Raw genomic sequence first — 20,976 nt, 5'->3', positions numbered from 1 at the left:
TAAAATTCCTAATACAGTGTATTATTGAATAGTATACTTTTATGTTTTATGTTTAATTACACTTTTTTGTAACATACACTACTCACACAAAGTTAGGGATATTGGGCTTTCAGATTCAATTTCAGAATGCATGAAAATGCTTTATAACCTTTACAGGTGAACTTTACTTGACCTTCTCTAAACCTTTGAATGCACATGTCCAACTGTTCAATGTTTCAGTATTATAACATAACATGCTGTTCTCTAACATGGTGATTTATGTTGAAAATGTTACAAAGTGGACAGCACTGATCATCAATGTTGGGTAGAAAAAAGGAAACAGCTCAGTAGAGGGATTAGAAGGGAGGGGTGAGTGCAGGTGCTCATGTTGCAAGTGTATGTAACAGGTGGCCAGTTAGTAGGGGGTGTGCTGCTGGAATGCCTGGAAAGTACCTAATATCCAGGTGTGCTACCACCTCACTGATAAGACCTTGTTAAGAAATACCAGAGCAACGGTTTCGACTAATCTCACTAATTGACATGTTTAACCAATGTATCAAAAATAATTGACGTTTATATTACATTAAAAAAAACAACAACCCAAGTTTGGCCCAAGAAATAATGAAGTCAGCATTAAGTTAGAGAAGTGATGTAATGTGGCATGTGAAAGGAAGACATGACATGATTATCTTCGAGAATAGGCCCAACCTGGTTGTGGAATGTGGACGGGCCTTTTTGAGGGACAGATTATGCCATTATTTTTGGACAAATAATATTATTTAAAAGAAATATGGGAGGAGAACCCCTAATTTGAATAAAAGGTAGTGCTGTCCGTAAGGAATAAAATAAAGGGTACAGAGACCAGGAGTTCAGTCTGGTCCGGAACTGACTCGGGTTTATACTACTATCTTATGGGATAAATGGTGAAGGTAAATGGTCTGTATTTTTATATAGCGCTTTTCCATCTGAAACGATACCCAAAGCGCTTTACAGTATATACATCACATTCACCCATTCACATTCACATTCACACACTGATGGCGGAAGCTGCCATGCAAGGCGTGAACCCATAGACTGAATGGACGTGGCGTCCGTGACGTCACCCATTGGTTTTGGGGAGTCGTTTTTGTGACTCAAATATGGCGGCCTGAACAGCGCCATGTTGGATTGGCCGGCCGAGAACCCACCCACTGGCCTCGAAGCAGCGGTCCACGGAGCCGCTCGGACCTGTCACTCAACGTTTCCGCGCCCTAATTGGCCAGAGTTTTAACCTAATAACAGTAAAACGGTAGAGTTAAAAACCCCCCTCAGAGTGTGTGCGGGGGTAGAAACTATCGATTGAGACGAAAAAACGTTCTGACACCAGGCTTTTAACATGTTTATTGAGGATGTAAAGTCGGCAATTTTAACATGGGGGTCTAAGGAGAATGCTCCCTTCTGACACCAGCCCCCAGAGGAAGAAGAGGGGATTGCAGTTTTTTGAACGCGGAAGTGAGCTTCACTTCTCAGACCGACAACTGCCCCCTTGCGTGAACCACGACCCATCAGGAGCAAGGTGGGTAAGGTGTCTTGCCCAAGGACACTACGGCAGCAACCAGGACAGAGTGGGATTCGAACCACCATCCCTCTGATCATTGGACGACCCGCTCTACCACCTGAGCCACTGCCGCCCCTCTACTACACCTGCTCTGATCATTCTGAAGGGATTATCTAACCACTCTGTTGAGCATTTTTGTGACCTGTTGAACACCTTTTGAGAAGCTGATATGTTGGAAAATAAATGATCCTTGATCACAACTGGCCTATTTTTGGACATTTATTTTTTATCCAACATTAACTGCAAACATCACAACAAGTAATGGTACCATGTTGCCCTCGGGCAACATACCACTTTTTGGCCTCTCACATCTCCACAATTCATCCCATTCAATGCTGTAATACTTTATAAAAGAGAGGAGACCTTAGAGAACCAATAACAATGCTTTAATTTATCACATGACTTTCAAGAAGCCATACTGAAACCCTTTTTTGCAGACTTTTTCAAAGGAAACAGGTTTGCCATTTTGCTCCACTAAAACGGTCTGAAAACATAACTTCCTGGCCCTTTTTCATCTGGAAAAAAATACATTTACACTAATAGATTAGTAAAGTTTATTTTTTAATAGTTCCATGCAATTTTACTTACTTATTAAATAATGGAAACTTGTTAAAATGCACCTGTTGCCCGAAAGCAACAACGTACCATTATAGAAAATTGCAATGTTGCCTTGAGGCAACAGTGGACCATTATGGAATCAATATTGCATTATGAGACTATGGTAGTGTGTGTTTAGGGGTAAATATAATGTTCAAAAACATATAATTCATCATCATTTTGTTTTTTATCCTTAATAAATTTGATTTTGGATGCAGTAAAGTAAACATCAGGCTATTATGATGATGATGAGGAAGATGAGAATGAGAATTCGGATGAGGATGAGGCCAGTGAAGGTGAAAGTCTACAGAGACTGGTGTTTCTAATACAGTATATGATGAACCGTAATGGTACAATGTTGTCTACAGGCAACAAATCCCCAAAACTTCAAAAAATAAATAATTTTTAAAAATTTCTTTAGATTATGTTTATTTAGTCTATTTTGAGACATAAAAACACTCCAAACATTTTTTCCCCACTGGCATCATAATGCGTACCATAGAGGGTTAACCACTTAATGTTCTGCTTCAGTGACAGTTTGTATTGAAACAGTCGTCTTCATTCTGCTGTTCACATTCTGACATCATGTGACCAAGGCTATGTTTACACGGAAACGATCTGAACAGAAAACGCAAAAGTGGCGTTGTGTTTTTCCCTCTTCTTCTTCTTCCTATTGATTTCTGGCAGGCTGTACGCCAGCCATCGTAATGCTGCCCTCCTTGCCCTCCACAGGTCATAGCAATCAGAGCGGACTTTTGCGTTTTCACCCTTTACAAGGGGACGCAATGACGGAGCCTTTTTAAGATTTCCACTCTGGAGGGTGGTTTCACTTGTTGGTGTTTTCAAGCCCCCAAAACGCCATCTAAACGAAAGGCACATCCGATAAAATATTTTGCCGTTTTCATCCGCGAGCGTTGTCGTGTAAACAGGGCCCAAGACCACATCTGTATAACAATCCATTAACTGTATCTGGCCATGTCGAGGTTTCAAATGGGACGTTGTCAGAGGGAAGTGTCCACTGAGCTTAGAGAGACTGGAAGAGTCGCAGAAAAGACAGAGAAGTGGACGTCCTTTGTTCACATGACACATTGACATTTTTGTTGTGGTACCCACCACTCTTTTTAGCTTTTGTTTCAATACACTGTTTGGAATGATGCAATGACCATTCTATACTTCTATTATACTGCCCTTCATGATAGAATCTCACTGTAGCACTGAAATTTCACCCGGATGTTGAATATCCCTAACTTTTTGTGAGTAGTGTATGTTTAAATTATCAAGAACTTTTCTGTTTCTACTCACACAGTGTAAAGACGAAGCCTAATGATGCATTGGTGTGGGTGTGGGTGTGTGTGGGCTGTCTCACCTGTCCAGTGGATCTTCAGGCTCAGGGACAATCAGCAGTCCATACACAGCATCCAGGATATCCCTCATGGTGATCTGGGCATTGTAGTTCCGATCAAATATGTTGTGGCAGATGCGCCCAACACTGTTAATATTGCAGTGGTAGATCTATTTTGGGTTAAGAAAATGATCCAGGACAATCAAAGTGCACACATCTTATTTTACAATTAGGTACTGTGCTGGATAGGAAAATACAGAATAATCCCAATAAAGTTCTTTCTTTGTGCATATGCTTAAAACTATCCTTATAGACAATGTAAAATATGAATGCGGCCCACTGTACAACAGTTTATTTCTTAACAGGATACGCGTGTGACAAAGCGAACAGTTGGAGGCTTCACTGGGTAGTCGGAACCAAACTGGCAGAACAGCTCAAACACTCCCCCCTCATAGGGCGTGTCAGGAGGGCCCTCCATGAGGATCTTCCAGAAGCCTGGAAATTAATAATAAGGTAGAACACTTCATGGGTTTGCTCTTCATCCACTTTTTCCCCCAAACATAACTGAGTGTTGATGATATCACTGGAGAAGCCTGTACACACCTTCAATTTGGTGTAAAATTTTAATACCACATTTTATTGGTAAAGTACAGAGCAAACTAGAAAAAGCATTTCCAAGAATGGGAATGCAAATGTAGAAAGCAGCTGAACGCCTTTGCTGAAGCAATGCTGAACGAACTGAAGAAATTGTTGAAACAATGCTGAATTAGCTGAAGAAACTGCTGAAGCAATGTTGAAAAAGGCTGACGCCAAATAGGCCGAATTCCGATTCTCCCCTTAGCCCTAGCCCTTGGCCCTAACCCTTCGTTTTGCGCGTTCACGTGAAGTGGTAGGGGTGTCCCAATTCTGGTTCAGACGAGGGTTAGGGGGAAGTGGTAGGGCTATCTCGCCCTCGAAACGGAGATTTTTCAGGGGCACACTACGGGCCGCGGGCTATGGCAAGTTTCCCAGAATGCATCTTGCGGCAACCGGCAGCTGATTTATTTCTCACTGTAGCGCTGTTATTACGTCATTTTGTTAAGTTTTAATATTTTTTCATGCGAGAAAGTAGCTGTTTAGATCCCCAATGTGCGGTCGGTTTATCCACATGAGGCTGTTTAGACGTTTGCTCCGATGTTTTTCGGAGAAGTGAAGCTCCACGGTGGAGCCTCCACCTGTGGAGCAGATCAGCGGCTCGTCACGGAGACACCACCCCGTCCGGAGAGCTTGTCAGCCGGCCAACCTCCCGACCTCGTCCCGGTAGAAAAGACGGACGCTAATTAACTTACCCACAGGGTTTTAAAGGTTTACCGCCGCGTAGTTACATTCTTTTTAGGAGATAAATGCTCATCTCATTGATGAAATGTAACAATTGTCGCATTAATTTGTTTGAATTAAAAGTGAAGCTTCATGTGTTTTGGACACAGAAGCAGCACTGCCTGGGGGATCTGTAGCCTACATACAGAAATCACCACATTTACATCAATAAATAAATGTTTTACAATGAACCGATCATTCTTCATTAAATTTTATTTTATTTTATTAAGTTAATGTGGTTCTGAATAGAGGATTTGTGGCAAAAGCTCGTCACGTCTGCTTATATGAAAGCCAGCAGAGACGACTGATGACGCATGTCATTGTTGAAGTGGTGTCCCAATTCGTAGGGGTTGACTTTCAACCCTACTCCTTGTAGCTCCGTTTCAAGGGCAAGGGTTAAGGGCTAGGGGTAGGGCTAGGGATGAAAAATAGAATCGGAATTGGGCCATAAAACTTGAAGGGTGAGAGATGAATGTCTTTCTATGGGTGAAAAGCAGGTAGTAAATGTTAAAAGGGTAGAAGAAAATGCAGAAATCCTGCATGTTAAAATGTAACAGTTAAAGAGTTGAAATCTGCAGCTAACCTGATGAACCAGAGGCAACATCGCTATTGGCTGTCGTAAAAGTCGCTAGAAGTCACTAAATGACGTCATTCAAGATGATGGGATCATGATGTGTCAATCAAACCGCCATCTCTGTGTCTCCCTCCCTGCTCTGCACGTAACACTCTTTGTGCACGTCACGAATCACATGTTTGCGATCTTCAATGAGTTCACTATGGAAAAGACCTGTAATTCAAGGTAACGCACTCCAGTGTGGTAAGTGGCAATGTAAAAAGAACAAGAAGCCAGCAACACTCAGTGAAAAAAGTTACATCCCATCTGACTGACTTACACAAAAGTATAGCAACTACACTACTGCATTAAGTAGCCTAGCTACACACAAATAAGTAGTCCAAAACTTCACCAGGATATCTCTCTCTCTCTCTCTCTCTCTCTCACACACACACACACACACACAGCTAAAAGTTTCACAGGAGGACTGACACTGTGCACCATGAAGGAAGATCAGAAAATAAATGTAGCCTACACGGACATAGATGTGCATCACCTGTAATAACGGCGCTGCAAAAAAAAAAAAAAAAAAGACGTTGCGACTCTCCTGCAGCTCCACAGAGGAGCTGTCAGAGGAGCTGCTGTTCCTCTCTCTTCAGTCTGGTGTTTGGCTGCACTTTCAATAAGAAAAGTGATATGAGCGCGATCAGCTGAGACAGAGCACAATGGATGTGGCATTGATCAGATATCGCAGCGCACATGTGTATTTAACGGCAAAAAGAAAAAGAAAAAATTGGAGCGATCTTTTTTTTTGCCATTAAATACATGAATGTATTATAATTGATCCATGTTAAATACACACGCGCGCCGCAAGCGTTGTAATCGGTCACAAATCATTGCTATACGGCATGTTGTGAGCTTAAAGATCTGCACGACACCGGCTCACAACCCAAGTGTCACAAAACAGTAACAACAACGAAGTAGTTGGATTTTTTTCACTCGCCAGAGTGGCCATCAGCCGGCTTCCTTTACTCACCAAAGCATCAACGTTACCAACCGCAACCGCTAATTTTGAAACCTGACAGTACTGTAATTTCTGATGACTATGTATGTACTGTATTTGTATTATTGTGTGTGCTATGTGAGATTCTGAACTTTTGCTGCAACCAAATTGCCCTCTGGGGACATTAAAGATTTTCAAATCAAATCAAACTTCAGATCCTGTGTTTTTCTTGAAACTGTTTTGTCGCCACTTTGGTTTTCACTAAGACTTCTAACAATCTTTTGTGCGTTATTTAGAGAATATTTTTCAAATCTTTGGTTGTATAATGCAGGCAGGGCTTAGCCCGGCTAGCCCACTGATAGCAGCCGTCACTGATGATAATAATAATAAACAGGGTGATTTAAATAGGGTCCTTGTCCCTTGGTGCACTCAGGTCTGAATAATAATTATTCCTAAAAGGAATTCATACAGTGTGTTCCAGAGAGCTCATAAAGCCAAATCAAATAAACAACTAAATGTAAACATTTGCAATAAATTATAAAGGAATAATTTAAGGAAAGGACAAGAAACAAAGTATGTAGGCCTATATCAAATATTTATCAGGTTTGGATAAAACTATTTCCAAGAAAACAAGCCACTCACTGAAGTCAGATTCAGATGGAAACACATTACAGTAGGGATGTGGGTTACAGTGCAGGCTCTTCAGCTCCTCCAGGATACGTCTGTCCTTCTCCATGAAGCGTCCATCTTTGGCCTCGCGAATCCTCTTTTTCAGCACACTAGATGTAATGTTAATTAACTGATGTAACAACCAAAATCACTTGTGTGCCCAGTGTATAGAATTAAGTTTCTTGAGTTTGTGCCAAGTTTGAGGAAGTTCTGTTGGGGCTTTACTGAGATTTTGTGTCCATAAGAATGGGATGTAGAAACCTACTTACCTCTCTGTCACTGTGACTTTGTTCTTCATCTGGCTTGGTAAAACAGCCTCTGGGAATTTATCATACCCATGAGTAGCAAAGAGACCTGTTAAAAGTGTCTGGAAAAACAATAAATGGACATAAAGTGGCATTGTAACTGTTAAGTTGATTCATGCATTCTTATTTTCAGAGCACTTCAAACAGAATCGTGGACCACAGCCAGCGTACTAACTTCAGTGATGGAGGATGGATCAGCTTTGTTCTTAGGTTTCCTCATCTCCAAAGAAAGAACAGTCTCTATCTCAAAAAGCTTGAGACCGTCTTTGCTCGTCTCTGGTTTGAAGCAGCAGCCTCCTGAAAGCAAATCAATCAAAAAGGAGCCTTTAATAGCCATTTTTTAAAGCTAGGTTTCTAAGTGTAATTTTCCTTTGTGGAGTTGTCTTACAGTAACTTTCTACAATATTAATTATTGGTCTCACTGTGTTGCTTTTTCTTATCTTGAGAAAATGCTATCTCAATCAGTTGCCGTGTTCACTTGACTTAAAAATTTTACTTTTCACCATGTTGTGTGACATGTTGTGACACCCCATAATGCACGCATGGAGGACACTATGGTACACAACAAAATCGTTCCATGACATTTTGTTAAGACTCACCTGTTGCGATGCTGATTCCATGGAGACAGTTGTTTTGGAAATCTCCAAGAAGAACTGAATCCAAAATGATATTCGAGTTTATCAGGGAGACTGCAACAGGAGCTGGCTTGTTTGTTGACCTATACACAAAGATTCAGATATGTTCTTATAAACACATCACATAGTACACGGGTGTGTTCCATGTGTCTGCAAAGTGACAAATGCACATCTAAAGCACCAGTGCACGTTATTCACCCCAGCAATAACAATATGAAATCACAGCCATCAGATAAGTGTTTCTGAAGTTCAAAATCACTCATTCAAAACATAATAATGTTTCAGTGGCTTCACTGTCACTAACTTAAGTGTTTTTTCATGTTCACTAAGACTGTTAAAATCACAAGAGGTTCCATGCTGCCTGCATCACCACACCCTGAGCACTCAACGACACTAATACCAATTCAATTGTGGATTATTATTTGGGGGATTGAAGAATTGAAGTTTTCTTTTTTTTCATTGTAAAATAAATGTTCCACCTCCTTTTGTTCACCACCAATTTATGTTTTTTCCAACAAAAATAAATCATTGAACGGATTGCTGGATGTGTGTAAAGGAAACTTGGACAATGCAAGTTTGTTTTTTCTATGTTGCAATGTATGTTTTCTTTTTGTGCCAAAGAATCTTGCTCAAAACATCTCAACTTTAGATCCACGTGCTTTTTGCTATTTATAAAATGTATGTTACTACTAGATAGAAGATTATTCACTCTCAAACTTGCAAAGAATAAGTCTCTTTGCAAGTTTGAGAGTGATATAATTTTCTTGCTTTGAATAGGATAGAGATGATATTTCCCTGTTTAATACAATTTTTTAAATAATAATAATAATAATAATAATAATACATTTTATTTGGAGGCGCCTTTCAGGTCCCCCAAGGTCACTCCCTTTCAAAACACCTTCAGAATCTAAAACTTATCATGGAAATCAAATTGTGGGTAGATTTGTAATGAATTATCTCATATTTGCTATGGCATCACAGCTAACTGGAATAGCAAAGGTTATTTACCCAAGATCAATTCCATCAGTGAGACACAGAATACGAAGTCTGCAGTTTGGAAACGTCCTCTTTACTTTTTCCAGCTCAAGCATTCCATGTTGTAAAGCATCATACAGCTTTGTTGTTCCATTTGCCTGAAGAGTGTGCACATGCTCCTTTGGAAAGAAAACAAATGTACATGTTAGGCTAATATATTATTCTGAAGAACAAAACTGGTAACTGGTATTGAAGGAACAGATGTGCACCGCAGTACTGAAAGAGTTAAGTTTAATACAGTTATTGTTATGTATTTACCTTGAACTTTTCCAGTGTTTCTGTAAATGTGTGGAGGGTTGTCACTGTAGAGCTGAACGTCACAAGACCAATGACATGGTGGAAATCATAGGCCATGCTCCGGGTTGCAAAGTTATCAAAAAGCTCTTTGACAGCATGGATCTTCTGTATCTCCACGCTCCCATAGCAATTCTCAGTCATAGATGAGCTCGTATCGATCAGCACCTGATGAAAGTGAAGTTCAGAAATGACTCTATTCATATGTCATAGCGACCTTAAATTATGATGTTGATGATGACGATTATTATTGTAATTATTATTAAAAATTAATAATTACCAGTATGGCCTCTTTTGGAGTCCTGGTTGTGAAAAATGAATGGGCATCCCTATGGTCACCAGTTCTGCACAGAACATAGTCATTTCATGTTAAGTTACAATAGATGCAAATAGAATTGTCTTGATCATGACAGTCTAGTTTTCTGCTCACTTGAGTTAGCATTTATTTTGTTGGTCTGGCATGTGGTCAATATGCCATGTATTACATGTTATGTAGCATAGTATAGGGTGTAAATGTAACACACAAGTATTCAGACCTTTATTCAGTACTATTAAAGCAGCAGTAAGCGATCCGGTCGTTCTGGCTAACTTCTTGTCAGCTGATGGAGTTAGCAGTCCCCGCCCTCGTCCCTACGTCACCACATTCACGCGCATCCCTTGGCTGCACACACAGAGAGGACCGCCCCTTTATGCCGTTCTCTCTCCTCATTGGATAAAGGTTGTAGGATACAAGGAAAGTTTTCTCCTCGGCTTACAGCAGAGCAGAGTGACTGACAGACCCGTGTTTCAGACCAAACACTCTATATACACTATATTACCAAAAGTATTCGCTCACCTGCCTTTACTCATTCTATGAACTGAAGTGCCATCCCATTCCTAACTCATAGAATTCAATATGATGTCGGTCCACCTTTTGCAGCTATTACAGCTTCAACTCTTCTGGGAAGACTGTCCACAAGGTTGAGGAGAGTGTTTATAGGAATTTTTGACCATTCTTCCAAAAGCGCATTGGTGAGGTCACACACTGATGTTGGTCGAGAAGGCCTGGCTCTCAGTCTCCGCTCTAATTCATCCCAAAGGTGTTCTATCGGGTTCAGGTCAGGACTCTGTGCAGGCCAGTCAAGTTCATCCACACCAGACTCTGTCATCCACGTCTTTATGGACCTTGCTTTGTGCACTGGTGCACAGTCATGTTGGAAGAGGAAGGGGCCCGCTCCAAACTGTTCCCACAAGGTTGGGAGCATGGAATCGTCCAAAATGTTTTGGTAACCTGAAGCATTCAAAGTTCCTTTCACTGGAACTAAGGGGCCAAGCCTGGGGCCAGGCCAAGTGATTAGGACACCTGATTCTGATCATTTGAATGGGTGAGCGAATACTTTTGGTAATATAGTGTAAGTGATTGCTGTCGGAAGATAGAACTATTTAACACAAACATTCCACTTACTTCTGCTTTAATGAATATGCAGCATGGGCCGTTTCTGCCCATGTTGAGAAAATAGACTACTGGGAAGAAGAAGTGCAAATAACTTGATTCAGCTGTGATTTCCTACGCCTGGTAGATGTAAACTCCGGTGACTGTGACTGCGTCTGAAGTAAATACATTTGAAAATGAGGAGGTAATCAATGAGCATTGCACACAATGCACAATGACCGCTATTATTGCAGTGAAAAGGAGATGTAGGCACATTGTAAGAAATTGTTTTTGTCATTTATGATTACCATTTTGGCGGAAATAAGAAATAATAATTTATACATTTCATCACATGTTATTTTGTTGCTGTTGGATTAATTAAAGGCTGATATGGAGTCACAAGAGTGAGATAGTCACCTGCCATGCCAAAAGTTCTATTACCTCTGCATTTCCCTGTGTCTGGGTCATTCCAGGGAACTGTGGCTGTTTTTATGTGTTAAACATCCTTTAAAGGTGCTTGAGGCAAGATCGAGGAATAAAACTCAGTAGCGATACAACGGCCGTAGCGGCCGTCAGGGTTACTGCAGCCATATCAGCCAAGCTGGAGCGGGAGCGCGCATCAACTCTCCACAGCAGCAGCTGATGCTGTGACAGTGACACTGTGGCTGAATTGGAAACGGCGTAACGTTACTATACCAGTGTTTTCCACTAATCAGCCGCCACAGTTTGGTTTGTGTCCGCCGCAGCAGTCTCTCACAGAAAAAAAGAACAGCTTTCACTATCTCTCATCTCTGCCAGTCAGCCCCTCTACCTGCTGTCTCACGACACAGACACAGACACACACACACGTAGGCTACACACCTGGCTGTTAATAAACAGTAAATGCGCCATGCCGCGCTAATTGTACAGTGCTCAATTTACCGCGACACCCGGAGCCACGGAGCGCGAGATCGATAGGCGGATCGGTGCGGCGGCCGCAGTAATGCGGTCATTGTATCGGTCCGTCGTGGTGAAGAAGGAGCTGAGCCGAAAGGCAAAGCTCTCGATTTACCGGTCGATCTACGTTCCCACCCTCACCTATGGTCATGAACTCTGGGTCATGACCGAAAGAACTGGATCCCGGATACAAGCGGCCGAAATGAGTTTCCTCCGCAGGGTGGCGGGGCGCTCCCTTAGAGATAGGGTGAGGAGCTCTGTCACCCGGGAGGAGCTCGGAGTAGAGCCGCTGCTCCTCCACATCGAGAGGAGCCAGCTGAGGTGGCTCGGGCACCTGTATAGGATGCCCCCTGGACGCCTCCCTCGTGAGGTGTTCCGGGCATGTCCCACCGGGAGGAGGCCCCGAGGAAGACCCAGGACACGCTGGAGTGACTACGTCACTCGGCTGGCCTGGGAACGCCTTGGGGTCCCCCCGGAAGAGCTGGAGGAAGTGTCCGGGGAGAGGGAAGTCTGGGGATCCCTGCTCCGACTGCTGCCCCCGCGACCCGGACTCGGATAATGCGGCGGACAATGGATGGATGGATGGACCCGGAGGTTGACCGCCCAGGCATCAGGTCAGCACCGGCCGCCGCCACCTCTGTGAGCCGCTGCTGCCGCTCGGCTGCTCTAGTGGCTCTGCTCCTCCGAACACGTCGGAGAATTTCCTTACAGGCGTTGTTTGGATAAACTGACCACGGATGAATCAATCGGCTCATTGTAAAACTATTTATTTATTTATTGAAGTAGCCTAAATATGGTGATTTTTGTACGTACAGAGCCCCAAGGCTGCGCTGCTCACACACACCTGAAGCTTCACTTTTCATTCAAATGAACTAATCCGACTGCCACAGTGCCACTGTTAGATTTCATCCAGCATTTATCTCCTAAAAACAATTCAACCAGCCGGCAGAAAACCTCTAAAAACCTGTGGGGAAGTTACTCGGCTGGTTTTCTTCCCTGGGAGGAGGACAGCTGTTGCCCGGCCGATGAGCTCAGCTCCCCGGCTGCAGCCTCTGTGACGAGCCGCTGCTGCTGCTGCTGCGTGTGTGTGGCTCTGCACTCCTCCGAAAAATGTCGGAGCAAATCTACTTACAGACGTTATTTGGATAAACTGACAACAGATTGGGACTCTAAACTGTCACTTTCTCGCATGAAAAAATATTAAAATGTAAGAAAGTGATGTTATTTCTCTACTCGCTGCTCACATAACTGTTCAGGCTGCAAGACATCCGCCGACCGCTGGGCGCAAGCAGAGGAAAGCCGAAGCTGTCGAGGACGCGCATGCAGCGTCATTTGACGTCACATCCGCGGACAGCACGGGAAATTCGGACCCAGAATTGCAGCGCATTATGCAGCACACAGCCTGTTCAAGGCAACGGAGAGATACGCGAGTGGTCTCATTGTTTTTGGTTTTTAACGCTTCATCGCCCATTAGCAGTAAAAAACTTAAAACGCATGTGAATTTCTTGCCTCATGAACCTTTAAGCACAGTTACGCAAACTGCGCTCCTCTCTTTCCTCTGTACTTTGTGAAGCCTCAATTTAGTTACATAAAGGCCCAAGTGAAACTCTTTTTGATCCATACATCTTAAAAAATTAGGTACTCACTGAGCTGCCAAACTGTCCACGTCCACAGTTACAGTTTTTCCAGACACACAGTTATACACCTGAATCTTTGCAGGAGTCATCTTGTCTTTACTCAGATAAACACCAAGATTGTCTGCAAAAGAAAAAAAAAGTCCCTGTCAGAAAATCCTCCATGGTTGATACCATTTCTGATTAAAAACCATAGATGTGTAAAAACATTCCAGGCTAGGATGATAATCCGTAATGACAGATTAGAAAAATTTAAATTAGTTTGTAGGTACGTAAATGATCAATAATAAGTATTATTGTCAGTAATAAAGGGTCCCAAAAATAAAATTGGGCTTAGGGCCCCATGGAGGCTCGGGCAGGCCTTGGTCACAGATCAACATGGCTGTCAGGAAGGACTATTTAAAAGAGAGAAAAAAAACAGTGACTATGTGGCAGCTGCCGGCCGTCCTTCTCCAGAACACACAGATGTCCAGTCTGTTGCACATCTGCTGAGCCAGGATTTTGTCATACCAGGTAAGTGATCCAGTAAGAGCTTGTCCACTGTTTTCTTAAACAGACCATGGTATCGATCATTGATTTATTGATGAAGAAGTGAAAAAGACATGCTGCAGCAATCCGTGTATCATTTGTTCTTTCTATTTTCAATTGGAAATCAAAAATCAAAAAATGAAAAAGTGAGAGATTATTTTGTTTTTTGTTTTTTAATTTAACACAAAAAACGAAAAAAAATCTGGTTTTTCATACTTCAATTTTAGGCTCAGATCAAAAATACGAAATGGAAAAACGGGCCACAGGACTGAATTTGATTTTAATATTTAAAGCAGATAACAGCGGCACGGCCGTTTCGGCTAATGCTGTGTTCAAGGCAGGCTTTTGAAACCGTAAGTTACAGCTTCAAGTCACAACTACGACTTGGTAGCGTTCCAGGTAACCCGTAGCTCGTGTTTTTACCGTCCTGTTGTCTGTGAAAGTTCCCTATAACGGCCACTCGTAACTTCCGACCCGTGAACTCGTACCAGATCGAACTGGTATGACTTCACAGGAAGGAAAAACACAAAGTACGAGTTTCCTTGAACGCACCATGAGTTAGCAGCCCCCGCCCTTGTCAGGCATCAATTGGTCCTCGTGCTACGTCACCACATTCACGCGCATCCCTTGGCTGCACACACAGCCCTTCATGCCGTTCTCTCCCCTCATTGGATAACACTTGTATCCCACAAGGAAAATTTTTTCCTCGGGTTACAGCAGAGCAGAGTGACGGAGAGACTCGTGTTTAGGCTGAAATACTTCATGTAAGTGATTGCTGACGGAAAATAGGACTATTTAGGACTTATATTAACAAAAACATTCCACTGATATCTGCTTTAATTTGTCGGGTTTACGTGACCCGGCCGGAAGTTTGCACGCAGTCACTAAAGATCATATTTTCAGAGACGTGATCCGCGGAGCTGGAGGGTAAAACATCGGCTCAACGACAAGACCGGACACTGTACAGAGCATCAACCTGGTTGATCTGGTCTCCTAGTGGGCCGGGTCTGGCTCCAAGTTTGAGCAAATAAATGAGCAAAGACCCGACCAGGTCCGACCAGTGTTGGAGCCTGGACCCGATGCGGCCGGACTCACGAGCATTAATTCTTTATTAATTCTAAAAAAAAGAAGCCCGTGTGTTCATAGAGACGTGATCAGCTGTGGTCATTGAACTGTTAGACACTAGGCCTACAGTAGGTCATTTCAATTTGCGCGTCTGTGTTTTTTCCTTTTTATTTATAGGCTCATTTATATGCGGATCAAGAGTGAGCGAGTGAGCAAGCGCGAGAGAAACAGCGCTGGTGCGCACCAGATGCAGGTTGACCAGCAAAAACTGAAACGAGATGGTTAAAGAGAGGAAAAACACAGAATATACAATATATGTCCAAAAGACTTTGTCCGGTCGTCACGACGTGAGTGAGGGAGGATCAGATGGTCGCTCAGGTTTAGTGATGAGGAAACCGTCACTGCAGCTGCACATCAGTCAGCAGCTGCTCCAAACAGACACGTTACAAACTTTATTTTGAAGGGACAGATTAGATGTTGATTTTGTAAACAGTGACTTTATTGCACCCAAACATTAAGCATATATCTGTCGGCTGCTGTCTTACTGTTCGTTCACACCAAAAGCGTCGGGAGCGTTTCGGCGGCCAGAAGTCATTCATTTTCAATGGAGACTGGCGTTGAGGGGCGTCGGGAGCGTCGGGAGCGTCGACGCGCGAAGGAGCGTCGAGAGTGTCAAATTAGAAGTTGAGAGAAGTTCAACTTTATGCAAATGAGGAGCGTCACAGCGGCGGCAGCCAGTTGCAGACCGGGAGACAGAGTGTTGAGAGCGCCTGCTGCCCATGCTGCTGACGCTCCCGACGCTTTTGGTGTGAACGCACCATTATCGTTCCGTCGACCCCCCACAATATTTGTTTGCAGAATGTTGTTGTTGTTGTTGTTGTTGTTGTTGCGGCTGCGATATTATTCAGAGGATACGAGCAGAGGTTTTTGTCTTCTTCCATAGCCTATTGCCCATTCATTCGACTGAAGGGGGGGGGGGGGGGGGGGGGGGGGGGGGGCACACAGAAGTGCAAACTTCCGGGTCACGTAAACCCGACAAATTAAATATTGAACTCTAATTCAGTCATGCTGCCTGTTTTTCCACTTCGTATTTTTGATCTGAGCCAAAAATTAAAATATGAAAATCCAGACATTTTTAGCTGCTGTCATGAAAAAGCCTGACAGTCAAGAACGAATTAACTGTGTAAGTTGTCAAAAACATGCACTTTCTAATAATAATTAATAATTCAGTGAGTCGCTTCACCCCCCCCCCCCCCCCCCCCCCAAAATAAACAGTTGTAGCCTACACATGTAGCAGATTTAAATACAATGAAACAGCAAATGGCTTGTGCAGCCATGTGCCTGTTAAGTCATTTTTATTATTCTATGAACATCACTAAACACTGACAAACCTGTTGTAAAACACAAATTAAAAAATAAGTTTTAATTTACATACCCCAGACTGTACGACTCCAAATATAAGAAAAAACAGTGGCACTGAGAATGTAGCCTATACAGTTTTCATATTTTGGTTGCTTACAAACAAGGGCATTGTGCAAACAATGTGGCAATTAAGGGGTTAAAAATATTTCCTTTTTGAATGAATTCTGAGATGAATGAGATATACTTTGCCTTCAATTTAATGTTATTTCCTTTTCTTTTAAACTAATTGGTTATGTCTCATCTGCAAAACTGTCAATAAAAAGATTATTTTAAAAAAAGGGGGTTAAAAAAAAGAAGTAATGATTATTTTATATGCATGGTAAGAATAGATGTTAATTAAAAACTTTATGCAGTAAAAGTGGCAAAAAAAAAAATCATTTTCCGTAGGTGGACATTTTTGGCCACAAACAGACTGAACTGATATAAAAACGAACAGGCCCAGAGGGTTAAACCTGCGGACAATCCCTGCAGCTCCCAGAGTAACAAAGATGTCGACACTTATTGCTACTACTCTCTCAGTAATGAGAAGATGGAAGACATTATAGACACTGACAATGTATTGTGAATGTTGAGCCATTCATTCTGTTTTGTGAAATGTCACACCCAGAGAGACTATGAGACTATAGATGATGACTATATTTACTATGTAATGAAGTGAAGAATGTCTAAATGAAAGCATTTAAAGCAGCTGTCACAATGACATAATATGTGGAAAAGCATGGATCATCTGTCTATTTCTTCAGTCAGAGTTCTGATTGATTAATGCGAATATTCATTTGTTGACTATATTGTCCTTGATGTTCTACACTGTTACCTTACATCCTGTTCCCTTGCAGCACATCACTTACAGTACATTCACTGAGACGACTGTTACATCACCAGATCCACCACCAAAGATTTCTATACATTGAATTTACAAACATACTGCTGATTTACATGTCATACCTTGTTTCAGCAAGACAAGACATGGGTCTTGACTTCCTAGATCCTTCAAACGCAGTGGTGGAGACACTCTGAGCAGAGGGGACGCTTCCAGGTCTTCTGCCATATTTGCAAATGTTTTCCCAGTATTAATGTCGAAGCTGTAATTTAATCACATAAATTCCCAACCAGGTTTTTGAGTTTTAAAAACCCCAAATACAAACTTAAGACAAAGTGGAAAACAGTTAGTAATTTAATTCTTATTCATAAAGCTGTTCTGAATGAAAAAAATAAATTACTACCCATCATCATTAACTTCTGTTTTAACATTGTTACACATACAATACTATTGACTATAGAATACTATAGACAAGACATAAAATATAGTGCACCCATAGAACAATGCAAGTCCAGTCACTTTTCAGCTGCGTTGCTAACCCTCCTCCTGGCCATGTGCATTTGTTTTCAACAAAGTTGGTGAGAAATCTATCAGTATAGCGGTAGGTAACATTATACTACAATGTTACAATGTGTATATTTGTGTAGTTAAATCTTTTGTAAACGAGAGATTACAGGTTACTGGGCACGTTTGTGTCATGGTGCACAGAGACGAGAGCTGGGACACTGGGTCGTCAGCCCCGATCTTGCAACGTTTTTTTCCAGCCATTTGTTAAACCATCACAATTACTCCAAATCTGTTTAATTAAGGTAAAAATGTAACATAGTTAAAGGGATAGTTCAACATTTTTTATTGCCATAATCCCTATAGTCATAGGAGTAGGTTCATTACTTTTAATTAGGGCCCGAGCGACAACAAGCGTATTGAAATTGCTATGTTCATTATTCCTTTCCTTCTTTTTTGTCTGAAAGGATCGCATTTTTGGGGGACTGAACATGCCCCAAAACGCATGATTCTTGGCACACACGTAGGGACTGGCGAAAATGTACGTATTTTAAAGTCGTTTCACATGGGCGGGGCTAATTCGCTCAATGGCGCCCCCTAGAAAACTTCTAGAGTTCAGCCCCACTTAGCGGTTTCACCTAGACGCATTAAATTTGGTGGGCTTATAGAACATGCCAAGACGAACAAAAAATCCTTTTAGGGTGTTTTCACACATGTTTAGTACGCACCCTAGTGCGCACCAAATGTTAAAATGATACATTGTTTCATTTTTTCAGTTAGTGCGGTTGCTTTCACACCTGCATTTTGTCACTCAGGACCAAACTTGGAGAGCGTCATTTCTCCATGACTACCGGTTGAAATCTGGAAGCGCTGATTGATAAAACTTTCATGATGGAGACTCAAGTAGGGCCGGTTGTTAGTAGCTCTGGTCATTTATTTCTATATTGTTTGTATGTATAACTCTTGGCAAACGATAGTACTTTTCTAGTTTGGTACTTCCGGCTGGTTTCCGGTTGCGTTCACCCAGCTCGGTCCCGTTAGTTCCCGGTTAAACGTTAAACACCGGCGGACCTCTGCTGCTTGGTAATCAGCTGCTCCGTGGACACAAGGGACGGACCTGCCGACCTGTCCAGTGTCTGAGCGGACTCAGCGGACATGCACCGACCGTCTGCCCCGCTGCTGCTGCTTCGTTTGTGGGGACAGCTGCGTAGGACCGGAGCACCGGGCGGTCTCCCCGCTGCGTTAACCCGTTGTCAACGACTATGGGAGCCCGTTTAGCTCAAACTTGTTGAGTTCGCCTGGCAGTTGACAAGCACCAGAGTGAGGTTGCTTTCACACATCAACTAGTGCGCACCAGAGTTCGGCTGGAGACGAACCGAGACCACCTCCTCAGGCCGCACTAGTTTTGGTGCATTAGAGTGCGATGTGCTTTCACACTGACCCAAACTGGACCAAATTTAGTGCGATCTAAATTTAGTGTGCACTAACACTGCAGGTGTGAAAACACCCTTAATGACATGGTGAAATCCCAACAGGAAGTCGGCCATTTTGGATTGAATCTTCACTGATGGCGTGATTTTGGCCATTTCCACACCTCGTGTTTGAACGAACTCCTCCTTGGGATTTCGCCCGATTGTCTTGAAATTGGTTACACGTCTTCGAGACCCCCCGGTGATCTAAAGTTATTAAAAGAATGTCTGTAGGTCATAGGGCGTGGCTGCTGGGGCTCGATGAACTTTGGCGACTGTTTCAGAGCTCGCCATCTGACTTTGGACGGCTCTCACGCCCACATGCTTAATCGTAGCAACTTCAAACTTGTTGGACATGACGATTGCTCCACCCTGAACGTTCTGATATATTGATTTCCCACATAAGTCATAGCGCCCCCCAGTGGTAACAGGAAGTGACCACTTTTTACTTTTACATGTACTGATGGCACAGAGTTAACCCTATCAACAACATTCCACTTCTAAAACATGCAGAACTAGTTGGTGAAGCTTCACTATGAATGCTGTGAAGCTACGAGTAATGGCGTTCGTGTGGCGACGCGACCATCAATCCCTCGCCATGAAAATACGTTTGGCTTTCTTATGTCCTTCATGAACTCGTATCATCATGAAAATTGATACACAGGTCAAGGGTGACGACCTCAACGTCTCCATATGCTAATAGGCAATCTCACTCATGTTGCCCCCTAGTGGAAACAGGAAGTGCCATATTTTACATCAACATTGTCCGATTTCCACGAAAATGAACATGTGTAATGACTGTCCCACCCTGAACGCATTAACACCACAGCCCCGGGATGCCTCAGGCCTCGCGGTTGCATGGGGCGAGGGCCCGTCATCGCCGCTTGCGGCTTTAATTACATGTTGTTTTTAGATCGGTGGGCAAAACAAGGCAGGCAAGGCGGGGAGAGCTGGCCAGCTCGATGGGAGGACTGGGTGGCAGACTGGTCCATGGGAAGGGAGGGGAGGCCGGTCTAACAGCAGGGGAGAGGGTGGGAGGGGGGGCGATGCAGGCGGCGGCTGGTGCAGAGAGATGGAGCGATCTGCGGTGGGGTAAAGACGCGATCTGCTCAGCTAATGCACTGGGGGCATACGGTATTTTTGGCTTTCCCTCATCAAACTCATCAAATACACAACACTCCCATGGACAAGTTGTGACCTGCACATTTACCACGCTGTGAAATAATTATGTAACATTACAAGGCAGAGTTTTTTCTGAGGCAAATGCATAGCCAGAAGTACATTCTAAAGCCGGGTTCAGACTACACGATTTGAGGCCAATTCGTCGTGGCTGACAGATTTCCAGCGTCTTACCCGATTATGAGCGTTGGGAACGACAAACTGACGTGTAGTGTGACATAAGTGACGACCAGCGATTTTGCGTCTACAATGCTGTACGATGCTGTGTGACACTGTATGACGCCCTGACGGAAAGTCTAGCATGTTAGAATTTTTTTCATTTCCTCGCATAGGCTGACATCTCCTACAAGGTGCACCTTGATGTCGACAAATAGGATGACAGAGCGCTCTGACGCATTGTTTAACGTTGATGTTTACACATCTGTCAATATCCCCCACGTTCTCTGTGGAGGACAGACAGTCAGACTGTCCTCTTCACCAGACCCAGGAACGGCTCCACTATCATTTTTCCTTCCTTTTATTTTTCGTGTCTGAGCAAAAGACCGCTATCACACACAGCGCTACAGTATCCATGATTGGCAGTTTGTTGTGATGCCTCCCCGACTGCCTATGAACTCGTACAGGGTCGTGATCGGTCGTGAAC

General features: G+C 43.1%; 1 protein-coding gene across 1 annotated transcript in view; it reads right to left on the bottom strand.

Moving 5' to 3' along the window:
* LOC146979178 (uncharacterized) overlaps positions 1-20,976 on the bottom strand; it is a 40,771-nt gene that overhangs the window by 1,638 nt on the left and 18,157 nt on the right. Inside the window, exons 11-21 of the mRNA XM_085792328.1 lie at positions 17,307-17,443; positions 13,359-13,470; positions 9,646-9,709; positions 9,330-9,533; positions 9,045-9,190; positions 8,001-8,119; positions 7,577-7,698; positions 7,366-7,463; positions 7,070-7,206; positions 3,886-4,010; positions 3,540-3,685 (exon numbers count right to left, since the gene is read on the bottom strand). Coding sequence (XP_085648454.1) covers positions 3,540-3,685; positions 3,886-4,010; positions 7,070-7,206; positions 7,366-7,463; positions 7,577-7,698; positions 8,001-8,119; positions 9,045-9,190; positions 9,330-9,533; positions 9,646-9,709; positions 13,359-13,470; positions 17,307-17,443 — 1,410 coding nt within the window. The remainder of the gene's footprint in view (positions 1-3,539; positions 3,686-3,885; positions 4,011-7,069; positions 7,207-7,365; positions 7,464-7,576; positions 7,699-8,000; positions 8,120-9,044; positions 9,191-9,329; positions 9,534-9,645; positions 9,710-13,358; positions 13,471-17,306; positions 17,444-20,976) is intronic.

Source organism: Trachurus japonicus, chromosome 11 (assembly GCF_045865225.1).
Source record: "Trachurus japonicus isolate A0001 chromosome 11, Traja_1.0".
NCBI classification, from domain to species: Eukaryota; Metazoa; Chordata; class Actinopteri; order Carangiformes; family Carangidae; genus Trachurus; species Trachurus japonicus.
This window is presented reverse-complemented; position numbering and strand designations above follow the sequence as displayed.